This window comes from Lynx canadensis, chromosome D3 (assembly GCF_007474595.2).
Source record: "Lynx canadensis isolate LIC74 chromosome D3, mLynCan4.pri.v2, whole genome shotgun sequence".
NCBI classification, from domain to species: Eukaryota; Metazoa; Chordata; class Mammalia; order Carnivora; family Felidae; genus Lynx; species Lynx canadensis.
The window spans coordinates 92,071,723-92,084,006 of NC_044314.2; the positions used below are offsets into that span (position 1 = coordinate 92,071,723).

At 55.0% G+C, this 12,284-nt stretch overlaps 1 protein-coding gene across 1 annotated transcript; it reads left to right on the forward strand.

The window, feature by feature from the left end:
* Positions 1 to 562: 562 nt before the first annotated feature.
* RAN (RAN, member RAS oncogene family) lies at positions 563 to 5,701 on the forward strand. The gene is made up of 7 exons (XM_030292282.2): positions 563 to 672; positions 1,269 to 1,314; positions 1,686 to 1,770; positions 1,846 to 1,971; positions 3,155 to 3,342; positions 3,756 to 3,926; positions 4,015 to 5,701. The coding sequence occupies exons 2-7, from the start codon at positions 1,279 to 1,281 to the stop codon at positions 4,057 to 4,059; spliced, it is 651 nt and encodes a 216-aa protein (XP_030148142.1). The 5' UTR covers positions 563 to 672; positions 1,269 to 1,278; the 3' UTR covers positions 4,060 to 5,701.
* Positions 5,702 to 12,284: the final 6,583 nt, after the last annotated feature.

A 12,284-nucleotide genomic window follows, 5' to 3' on the forward strand; every position in this document is an offset into this window, starting at 1 on the left:
AATGAAAGGGGCGGGGGATGGGGAAGGGGGTGTGTGGGAGTAAGGGGCCGAGAGGTGTGGGAGGGAAGGGCTGGGGTGGGACACGATAGAAAAGGGGCTGGGGGACACAGAGAAGGCGCCGTGGGTCTAGGGGACGAAGCGCAGGGGCGTAGGCGTGGCGCGCACCCCAATGTGCGGACCGCTGTGCCGCGTGGGCAGGGCGAGCCCCCCGGCTGGGGAGCCCTGGGGGCTTTGTGTGGGCCGCTCCCCGCGAGTTTCCCGCCCAAGGGGCCTGCCCTCCGCTCCCGGTTCCGTAGCGCGGCCGCAGCAGGGCGCGCCGCGACGCCGTCGGCGCATGCGCGCGCGCGGGAACCCGCCCTCCGGGCCGGCGCATGTGGCCCCCGCGGGCGGGCGGGCGGGCGTGCGCGCGCCCGCCCTGCGTCCCGCGCCCGCCCGCGCCCGCCCGCGCCCGCCGCCCCGCGTGTCTTTCCCTCCGCGCCAGGCCGACGGGTGTGGCCGCCCGAGCCCGCGGCGTGCGTGCGCGCGCGCGCCGGGCCACGTGGGAGCGGCGCGGCGCCGTTGCCCCGCCCTCCCTCGGCGCGCGCCGGCGTCGGCTGCGTCTCCGGGCATTTGAATTGCGCTTCCGCCATCTTTCCAGCCCTCAGTCAGACGGGCCGGAGACGCTTCTGGAAGGTAGTGCGCTGGGGCCGGGCGGGGGGCCGCAGGGCCGCAGGGTCGAAAGCAGGGGCCTCGCGGGGGCCTGGGAGGGCGGCGGCCTGGGCCGGGGCGCCGGCGGCCGCGTGGGGCCAGGGCCAGGGCGGCGGCGGCGAAGGGGCTCTCCCCTTCCCCCCGCGGTGGAGGCCGCAGGCCGGCGCTGGGACGCGACCGCGGTGGGGCCTGGGCGGCGGGTCGGGAGACGGGCGGCGGGCCCGGGAGCGGCGGGCGGCCCAGGCGGCGGCAGAGGGCCGGGCGGCGGGCCGAGCGCGCGATCGGGCGGGCACTGTGCGGTCCCGGCCTCCGCCCGCCTGGCCTCCCGGCCTCCCGCCCCGCGCGGCCTCCCCCGCGGGCTCGGCGCCAGGCCCCGCGGACGGCCGGCCGGGCGGGAGGAGCGCAGCCCGCCGCCGCCGCCTGGAGCGCGCGCGGCCCCCGCCCCGGCCGGGGTGTGCGCGCGTGGGGCCCGGCCGCCGGCGCCCCTTTGTGGGCCCGGGCACGTGGGGCGGGCCGGGCCATGTGGCTCCCCGGCCGCGCCGCCGCGCCGCCCGCCCCATTTCTTTCTCTTTGCTCCGCAGCACCAGCGCGATGGCTGCCCAGGGAGAGCCCCAAGTCCAGTTCAAAGTAGGTCGTCCTCGGGGGTGGGTGCTGCCCGCGGGGACACGCGGGGTCCGCGGGCGGGGCGGCCCCGAACGCCTGCTGGCCGCCTCCGTGCCGCTGCGGCCGTTCGTCCTGGGCCCCGGCGGCGGGTGGGGGTGCGGGCTCCCCGGAACGCGCGGGGACGCTGCGGTGCCCAAGTTTGATTTGTCCGAGTCATCATCGCTCGGCCGGCGCGGCCGCCGTGGTGGGGGTGGGGGGGGGGGAGGCCTTTGTTTTCGGAGCGCCCCCGGGACCCGCAAAGTTAGCGTGTTCGCAGAGGGCTTGCCGGCCCCGGGGTTCCGGGGTCCCGAGCCGAGACGTCGTCGGGGTTATTTCAAGAATCTGCCTGCCCGCAGCTCGTGTTGGTTGGCGATGGGGGTACCGGGAAGACTACGTTCGTGAAACGTCATCTGACCGGTGAATTTGAGAAGAAGTATGTAGGTACGTGGGGGCGACGCGGGTGCGGGATGCGCGTGGGGCGGCGTTCGTGGGCTAACGTGACGTGTTGTGTTGCAGCCACCTTGGGTGTGGAGGTCCATCCCCTCGTGTTCCACACAAACAGAGGGCCCATCAAGTTCAACGTGTGGGACACGGCCGGGCAGGAGAAGTTCGGGGGGCTCAGAGACGGCTATTACATCCAAGGTAGGGCCTCGCTGCGCGGGGGCTGTTGTCCAGGCGACTTCGGGGCGTTGGGGGGGGGAGGGTCTGATCAGGCCGACCACCCCGGGCTTTGACTCAGGGAGGGGAGGACCTCGAAAGTTCTGCCCGAGTCCTGTGCTGCGTCATGACGGGCACCGTTCAGGACAGGCTGTCTTCTACGGAGTTTCATAAAACAACAGCTTCGGACGAACTGTTGCGGTAGTTTCAGGAATAGCTGGTTGTTCTTTCAATTGTACTAAGTTTTGCGAGGTTTGTTTTTTTTTTTTTTTTCCGTAAAATGTTTGACTGCAGTTACATTGTTGTATCAAACAAAGATGGATACAGAAACTGCCTCCTGAAATCTCACTCCTGTGATGAAAAATTTGTTGGGAATCCTTTCATACCTTTAGCCTGTTTTGAATATGTACAAATATGTGGATTTTTTTGCCGCCCGCCCCCCCTCCCCCATCTTGAGCTAAAAAGCTACTAGACTACGTACTTGTGGCTGTTGTCTTACTGTGAATTTCCTTCTAGGTCAACATGGAGATTTGAGGGTTTTGGTGGGTTTCCCCCCCCCCCCCCAATTTTTTAAATGTTTATTTTTGAGAGACAGAGTACAAGCGGGAGGGGCAGAGAGAGAGGGAGACATAGAATCCAAAGCAGCTCCGGGCTCTGAGCTGTCAGCACAGAGCCCGGTGCGGGGCTCGAACCCACAAACCGTGAGATCATGACCTGAGCAAAGTCAGAGTGAACCGACTGATTTCACCCAGGTGCCCTGAGACTTGAGTGTTTTTAACCAAAGGAATAACCTGTTTTGCTATGTTTAGTCATTTCAGGACCTTTAAAAAGTGGGTTCTTAGACCTTTCGAATAAAGGAGATGAGTTGTCTGGAATGCTGACTTACTGTTAATCTACCTCAGACTTGGGGACGAGGTGGAATTAATGAAGTATTACAGGGACAGATTGGATATGGCAAGCTGGTCGTTCACACTTGAGTAGGAAGTGGGATTTTAACTCTTGTGTGTTACAGTGATACAAGAGTTTTAGACTTGGAAGAGGCCTTGAGAACGAATGGAGCAGTGTAGATGACCTGGTTTGGGCCTGAAGTGAAGCCCGTGGTCCTTAGCAGTGTCATCTGTGTGGGACGTTCTACGCGGGTAACAGTCACTGTCAATCTTTCTTTCAGCCCAGTGTGCCATTATAATGTTTGATGTCACATCACGGGTTACTTACAAGAATGTGCCTAACTGGCATCGAGATCTGGTACGAGTGTGTGAAAACATCCCCATTGTGCTGTGTGGCAACAAAGTGGACATTAAGGATAGAAAAGTTAAGGCAAAATCTATTGTCTTCCACCGAAAGAAGAACCTTCAGGTATGTTTCTTGAAACTTCTCCTTTACTGCATTTTGACTTAGTCTAAGATAAAATTCAAAGTAATAGGGTGCGTTAAAGTGATGCGTAAACACGTGTTGTATGGATCAAAGGAATTTTATTTAGTTCGGAGCATACCCTAGGATGATCCCTGAGGAGTGATATTTTGTAACTAGTTTTTGCTTTTTTTTTAACTTATTTTTTTATTTATTTTTGAGAGAGAACACTAGTGGGGGAGGGGCAGAGAGAGAGGGGGAGACACAATCCGAAGCAGGCTCCGGGCTCCGAGCTGTCAGCACAGAGCCCGATGCAGGGCTTGAACCCACGAACCGCGAGATTATGACCTGAGCCAAAGTCTGATGCTTGACCGACTGAGCCACCCAGGCGCCCCTAACTTTGCTTCCTTCTTAAACAGTACTATGACATTTCTGCCAAAAGTAACTACAACTTTGAAAAGCCCTTCCTGTGGCTTGCGAGAAAACTAATCGGAGACCCGAACTTGGAGTTTGTCGCCATGCCCGCTCTCGCCCCGCCAGAGGTGGTCATGGACCCGGCGTTGGCAGCGCAGTACGAGCACGATCTGGAGGTGAGACACCTGTGCGCCCGGCGCGGCTCTTGTCGTGCCTCGGTGGACGCCTGGTGGCTCGAGCCTCACTGCGTGTGTCTGTCCCTAGGTTGCTCAGACGACTGCTCTCCCGGACGAGGACGACGACCTGTGAGAGCGGCTGGAGCCGGCGTCAGAAGTCTAGTTTTATAGGCAGCTGTCTGTGATGGCAGTGGTGCGGCGTGTTTGCCACTTTATTACATAGCTGAGCAGAACGTGTGCTTCGTCTTGGGGATGCTGAATGAAGGAGACGGATGGGCTTTGGAGTGAATGTGGCAGTTGAAAAAGTACCTTCATTTTTTGGACCTGCGTATTTAGCTGTTTCGGAGCGCAGTTGTTTCCTTCCTGAGTTTCAAATATAAGACTGCTATGGTCACAGTATCCAGTGGTGAAATTCATTGTCACTGTCCTTCCCATTCCTTTTCGTTTAGAATCAGAATAAAGTTGTATTTCAAATATCTAAGCAAGTGAGCGCATCCCTTGATTGGTAAGCATTTTGAAAACCACTAACGGGGAAAATTGTGCCATGTTACTGTGTAAATTGCTATGTTGTTAGTGTCACTTAGTTTGAAGTTTTCCAGGTTCCATTCTTCTGTTTTTTTCGTACGTTTGAATCATTTCACACAAATGATAGGACAGATGTCCCTAGTGTTCTGTTTGGTAAGTTGTCATGGGGTGTGAATACTGTTAGTGCGGTTAAGCTACAGTAATGTTCATCCCCCCCGCCTCGTGACTAAGTAGCGTCACTTAGGGAAGAGCTTGAGACGTACGTGATCTCTCAGTAAAAGTGGTCCGTGTTTTATTAAAGGACGTTTCAAATAGGTATTTTAAGAATTACAGTTGCTGTTACTTTGTGGCAAAAGTAACCACGTTCTAATGTAGAGCTTCTCAAAGTCCACTGAAACCGTACAAACGATGGCAGGAACTTGAGAGGTCTCGTTTGTTAAAAATGATATAAGCTGTGCATTTATTTGCTTTTTGTCTCGATGTTCCATGTTTGATGTAAAGTTGGTCTCTAGGAAGGTGGTCTGTGTTTACCCGCTGCTTTCAAGTATTCCCAAGCTTTAACGATGCCCAAGATGAAGGATTCCCGTTGGACACCCCACAGCCTTCCCGGTTTTTCCAAAAGGATTTCTGTGGCCGGTTCAGGGGCACAAATACAGCAGGAAAATAGATCTTAGAATGGCTTCTCAGTGACCGTGAAAGCATTGCAGAATTCTATTGGCTTAAGCCATTTATTTTTGTAGGATTTCCACATTTAGAAATGAGTGTTACCTTGTTTGAGTTTGGCCCCATCCTCGCCTATACTGTAGCAATTAAGTCTTGAGTAAGCCCTTTTGCTCACGTGAGGACTGCCGTAGTTCAGTTTACCAAAGTTGTCTAGGTGTCCGCTTACCCTTAGACAATTACTTTCCTACCTGAAAAGATAGGGATCACTTAAATACATGGAAAGACGAGATCCAAAGGGTAGAATCGAAGAAAAGTCAATATTGAGTAAATGTTATCAATAGATTGAATTGCTGTATGTGCTACACTACTTAGTTCAAAACCAGGTTTTAAGTCTGAAATGTGATCAGATTCTTCATCATCGGGATGAAACTTCATTCAGATCCTTAACACAAGGCACATGTGTTTGTGACCCACGTGGAATGCCAGCGTGATGTGAATATTCAGAATCTGAACTGTAACCGTTAAATTTGGAAGCTGCTTCACTTACCTGTTTAATATGGGGTGGGAGAGAATTTACAAGTCTTAAAAATTTGCTGCAAAATACATTGCTTCTTTTTGTCTGGATTTGCTGAATTATCTATAGTGTTCTCTGTGGGAAGGACCGAGCAGTTAGCACGATCGCCGTCGTGTGAGGGGTACGTTTCTCCCTCCATTGAAATCTGCGGCCTAACGGGGGAGCCTTGCATTGAAAGCCTCCTGTGCCCTTATTGAGTTAATGCAGACCCGGGATGGTCTATCGGGAAAATCCGTGAGGCAGAGTTTGGGTTCACACAGTGTGGAGCGTTGGTGCCTTTGGGTAGCGTTTGTCCTTTCTGGTGACCTGTCACGAGCAGAATAAGTAACGGAGCACGGGTAGGGTGTAGGAAAGGCAAGATGTGTGAAAAGCAGTTTGAGGATGTGCTGTGTCCTATCAGCACCTCCGGGAAAGGCAGAGGGTTGCAAAAATCTATTAAACCTCTAAAGGAAACCCCTCGGCTGAGAAGTGTGTGTGTACCTGAAGCAAGTCACCTGAGGATTTCTGGCGTTTTCTGTGAGAGCGTCACTATCTTGGGAAGTTCAGGGTTGAGCACCTGCTTCAGATCGGTTGGACTTGCTAGCCGTGCACGTGGGACACACTTAACCTGCTGTGAGGACCCCCCCCCCCCCCCAAGTTGGGCTGCAGGTTCCTGCTGGACTAACTCCGGAATCAGGCAGGCGCTGGCCTGAGAGGTTCACTGCCACCCTTCCTGCACCCTTGACCCTTGAATAGAAGCCTGAAGCCCTGTTGGGGACTGGAAGGTGGGCCTGCCCGCCACACCCCGCGCTCTGAGTCCCGCTCAGGAACGGGTGCCCCGTCTGCAGCTGCACGGCCCCCGGGACGCCCCTCTCTGCCGAAGCCGCTCGTGGGTGCCGCGCTCTAGCTGCCCTGGTCTCCCGCAGCCGCCTGCAGATGGCCAGCTGTCCCCTCCACCCTGGGTGAAGGGGTAAGTGGTGTCCCTCCCTGGTCTCGCTGCTCTCGTTGCTGGGAGGGCAAGGGTCACCTTCTCCCTCCTCTGTCCCTGTCGACTGGCTTTCTGAGGGACCCCTGAGGAGGAGCACTTGGGGGTTGGGGATGGGGTGGGACCACGGGGGGTGGGGATCTCCCTCCCGGAGTTGGCAGTTTGCAGCCTCTCCCACCCACTTATTCTAGAGGAGGCAGAGTGTCATGGGAACCCTGCCAGGCGGGTCTAGGGAGTTAGAACCACAGCTGAGCCATGGAAAGGGGACGGAAGCTCAGATTGCATTGGTTTTCGGTCCCTGCCTTTAACGAGCAAAGGAGAAACCACTCCGGGTGAGGGATCCTTCTGCGATGTGGACAGAGGCTTTCCTGCGCCCTGAGCTACGCGCTCTGCCTGTGCTTGAGCGGGCACGGGGGCCGCAGGACGCTGATCTGAAACCACGGCTCAGAAAGCGGGGACTGAGCCCACTTGGGAAGGAACTGGAGGAGAGAAGGCTTTGGGGTACGGGGGGTGGGGCCCCGAGGCGAGCCGGGCTGGGGGCCTTGGGGGGGGGCATTAGCCCCCTACCTGGGACGCAATGTTCAGAGCACTACGGGAAGGCCCCTGAAGGGTCGAAGCAGCATTTTGGAGACCGTTGTGGCAGGTGTGGGGGCAGGTGCCCTGCCGAGGTCCCCTCCGTGCCACAGCGTTCCCAGAAAGGGGCCGTGACCAAACCCTTACCTGTCCAACACCCGTGTAGCAGACACGTGAACGGACGCACAGTGTGGGCCCCAGGTGCCAGCTTTTCGTCAAGTACGCCTTTCCCTCCCATCTGAGGTGTAATTGGCAACTAGACTTGTACACGTCTACGGCGTGTCTGGCGTGCGGTGTGGTATTTGATGTAGGTGAGGCGGTCGCCCCGACCCAGCTGTTCGACGTGTCCGCCACCACCGTTGTTTGTGTGTGGCGACGGCATTTGTGACCTGTGCCGCGGTCTCCATGCCGTGCCTCCTTGTGTGGAAGGGCTCTGTGCCCACCACCACCTCCTCCCCGGCCCCGACCCCAGGCCGCGTCCATCCGCCCTCAGCCGGGCTGCTTTAGGTGGCCCTCCCGACTCTGCCTGGCGTATTTCGCCCAGCAGGTGTCCCCAGGGTTCACGCACGTGGACGGCAGGGTTTCCATTCTTAAGGATGAATGGTGCCCCGTTGTCCGCATACGCCCCATTCCCCCGACGGGGTGCCGCGGCTGACGCATCTCGTCCACTGTAACGAAGGTTGCCTCTGGGGCGGAGGGGGAAGGAACCAAGCTCCCCCCAGGCCGACACTCGAGTGTAGTGCGCGCACAGCTAGTGATACGCTCGGTGAGAAGAGCTCACGCGGCACGTATCCAGAAGTTCGGGGATTCGGACGGTTGAAACGTGCAGCCGCCACCCTTCCCTACCCCGCAGAGGTGACTGTCACGGATACTTGGTCGCGTGGCTTTTCAGACGTTTGTTTTCCCGAAGGGCAGGTTGTGCTAAAATACCGTTTCGTGACCGTTTTTTACTTTTTTTATGGGCATTTCTGTGCCAGGTGGTTTTACACCACTTCGGACGTTTGCTAGGGACCTGTAGGGTGTGGGCATGGGCCACCTTGGCGGATCGTGTCTCCGTGTCCTCCTCTCGCGTCTTTCAGAGCGGGTTGAGCGCTAAAAGCGGAGTTTACTGCCACTGCTTAGAACTGCCGTGCGCTACTCAAACAGCCGTGTCTAATTGTAACCTTCGAAGACGTGCTCTGCCCTACCAAATCCCGGCAGTTGGAAAACCAAAATTGGTCTTTATTTTTCTTTAAAAAAAATTTTTTTTTAAATGTCTATTTATTTTTGAGAGAGAGGGAGAGACAGAGCGTGAGCAGGGGAGGGGCAGAGAGACAGGGAGACGCAGAATCCGAAACAGGCTCCAGGCTCCGAGCCGTCAGCACAGAGCCCGATGCGGGGCTCGAACTCACGAACCGCGAGATCCTGACCTGAGCCAAAATCAAGAGTCGGATGCTCAACCGACTGAGCCACCCGGGTGCCCCCAAAATTATTTTTTAGAAAGTTCTATCGGGATGTCCGGTCAGTCAGTTGAGCATCCGACTCGATTTTGTCTCAGGTCGTGATCTCGCGGTTCATGAGTTTGAGCCCCGTGCCGGGCTCTTCCACAGTCAGTGAGGAGCCTGCCTGGGGTTCTCTGTCTCTCCCTCAGTCTCTGCCCCTCCCCAGCTTGTGCACATGCACGTCCCCGGCCTGTGACACGGTGCAAGACGCGCAGACGCCGGTGTGTGCTGAATCAATCCTTCTATCAAATGCCTCCCTTGCTGCCACTGACCGTGAGCTCCTGTTTTGTGTTTTGAGAGGTCTACTAAGCGAGGGGCACACTCTCGCCCCATCTTCAAGTATTCGCCTCGTGCTGTGCTCCCGTTTGGAGCCTCGGAGACGCGTACTGGTGACGTTGGGGTTGGATTTGAAGGGAGAAGATCTGGGTGGAAAGTAGGGCTACCCACAGAGCTGGCAGGGAAACACAGAAATCGAGAGCTTAAGTTGCAAAATCACCCCCCACGTAACGGCCCAGATCCCTCGAAACACCGCACTGAGTCGGACGCGCGACTGGTCCTTTGGTCAGCATGGTTACCACGTGCGTGTGCTTACCTTGCGCTCTGTTAGCAGCTGCTGGCCGGTCACCGTGTGAGGAGCCGAGGCCACCCGCTGCCCGGTGCTGTCCCAGCAGCACAGACCGAGGGCAGGGCAGCAGTGGGCCTGGGGGGCTTTTTAACCCAAGTGCCGTGAGCCGCGTCCCCGGAAGGAGCCTTTGTCATAACAGACAGTGAGCGGTGATTACCTGAAACTGGTCCCCAGCCATTGCTCTCCCTCCACTTGGGGCTCGTGTTCCCCTAGACCCTCTTCCGCGGGGGCCTCGATGCCAGAGGCTGCGTCCTGTCCCCACGCTTGCCGGGGTCAGGAATGCTGTCCCTTCTGGTAACTCCTGCCTCAAGACCTGGGGTGGCTGGCTGGGAAGCAGTCTCCGGACCACCTCCCCATTGGCAGGCAGAGGGGGGAGTCCGGGAGTCCAGGTGGGGAGCCCAGAGGCGGAGTCCCAGCCAAGCCCCCCATGTGACAGTCAGAAGGGGGAGCCCAGAGGCGGAGTCTCAGCACCCCCCCCCCCATGTGGCTGTCAGAAGGCAGAGTCTAGAGGTGGAGTCTCAGCCAAGCCCCCCGTGTGACAGTCAGAAGGCAGAGTCCAGAGGCAGAGGCTCAACGCCCCCTCCCCCATGTGGCAGTCAGAAGGGGGAGTCCAGAGGCAGAGGCTCTGCCCCCTCCCCCATGTGGCAGTCAGAAGGGGGAGTCCAGAGGTGGTCTCGGCCAAGCCCCCCCGTGTGACAGTCAGAAGGGGGAGCCCAGATGCAGAGTCTCAGTCCCCCTTGATGTGGCAGTCAGAAGCGGGAGCCCAGAGGCAGTCTCAGCGCCCCCCACGGATGTGCATGTGGCAGTCCGAAGCGGGAGCCGCAGACCTCAGGACACACAGCTGCCTGTACAGATCGGGGCCTCCACCCACAGGGCAGCAGGGAGGAGGCGGTGAGCACCGAGCTGTCACATTGTAATGAAAATGGTTATGTATTCTTCAAATAATTGTTAATAACCAGCTGAACTGTTTACACTATTTTTGCAGAAATGAACATTTTTGTGTGTATGGCTTGAACAGTGTTTCCTTTCCAAGAAGTTGGAACGGAATTATTTGGTCAGAGTTTATTAAAGTCTCTGAGTTTTAAAAGGCCTCGTCCCACTGCTCTTTTGGGACCTGATTTATTTTTTTAATACCTTGGATTATGTTAATAATTTCTTCTGGCTCATCGTGAAACATTAAGGCTACTGTTGTAATCATTTCAAGAGGACGCATCTCTCCGGCCTGTGTTCACTTCTGTCCCCTCACCCTCCCTCCCGGATGTCCCCTCCATGCATCCTAACACCTTGGTGCTGTTTTGGGGAACTCCGACTCCCTGAACTTCCAGAAAGGGGGCAAGGGGTGGATTCGGGCAGCCTCGCTTTTCTGTAGCATTCCTCATCTTTTTGTTTTAGAAGATTTGTTTTTATTTTATTTTATTTATTTATTTATTTATTTATTTATTTATATTTTATTTTTTTAAATTTACATCCAAATTAGTTAGCATATAGTGCGACAATGATTTCAGGAGTAGATTCCTTAATGCTCCGTATCCATTTAGCCCATCCCCCCTCCCACCACCCCTCCCGTAACCCTCAGTTTGTTCTCCATATTTAAGAGTCTCTTCTGTTTTGTCCCCCTCCCTGTTTTCATATTATTTTTGCTTTCCTTCCCTTATGTTCATCTGTTTTGTCTCTTAAAGTTCTCATATGAGTGAAATCGTATGGTTTTTGTCTTTCTCTAATTTCACTTAGCATAATACTCTTCGTTTCCATCCACGTAGTTGCAAATGGCAAGATTTCATTCTTTTTGATTGCCGAGTACTACTCCATTGTATATATATACCACATTGTCTTTATCCATTCATCCCTCAATGGACATTTGGGCTCTTTCCATACTTTGGCTATTGTCGATTGTGCTGCTATAAACATTGGGGGGCACGTGTCCCTTCAAAACAGCACCCCTGTATCCTGTGGATAAATGCCTAGTAGTGTAATTGCTGGGTCGTAGGGTAGTTCTACTTTTAATTTTTTGAGGAACCCCCGTACTGTCTCCCAGAGTGGCTGCACCAGCTGGCATCCCACCAACGATGCAAAAGAGATCCTCTTTCTCCGCATCCTCGCCAACATCTGTTGTTGCCTGAGTTGTTGATGTGAGCCATTCTGACAGGTGTCAGGTGGTGTCTCATTGTGATTTTGGTTTGTATTTCCCTGATGATGAGTGATGTTGAGCATTTTTTCATGTGTCGGCCATCTGGATGTCTTCCTTGGAGAAGTGTCTGTTCACGTCTTTTGCCCATTTCTTCACTGGATTATTTGTTTTTTGGGTGTTGAGTTTGATAAGTTCTTTATAGATTTTGGCTACTAGCCTCCCCCCTTTTTTTTAAATCTTTTTTAATGTTTATTCTTGAGAGAGAGACAGAGCGTGAGTGGGGGAGGGGCGGAGAGAGAGGGAGACACAGAATCCGAAGCGGGCTCCAGGCTCCGAGCTGTCAGCACAGAGCCGGTTGCGGGGCTTGAACCCACGGACCGCAAGATCATGACCTGAGCCAAAGTTGGACACCCAACTGACTGAGCCACTCAGGTGCCCCTGGATGCTAACCCTTTATCTGATATGTCGTTTGCAAATATCTTCTCCCATTCTGTCGGTTGCCTTTTAGTTTTGCTGATTATTTCCTTTGCTGTGCAGATGCTTTTTATTTTGATGAGGTCCCAGTAGTTCATTTTTGCTTTTGTTTCCCTTGCCTCCGGAGAGGTGTTGAGTAAAAAGTTGCTGCGGCCAAGATCAAAGAGGTTTTTGCCTGCTTTCTCCTTGAAGATCTTGATGGCTTCCTGTCTTACATTGAGGTCTTTCATCCATTTTGAGTTTATTTTTGTGTCTGGTGTAAGAAAGTGGTCTAGGTTCATTCTTCCAGATGTCGCTGTCCAGTTTTCCCAGCACCACTTGCTGAAGAGACTGTCTTTATTCCATTGGATA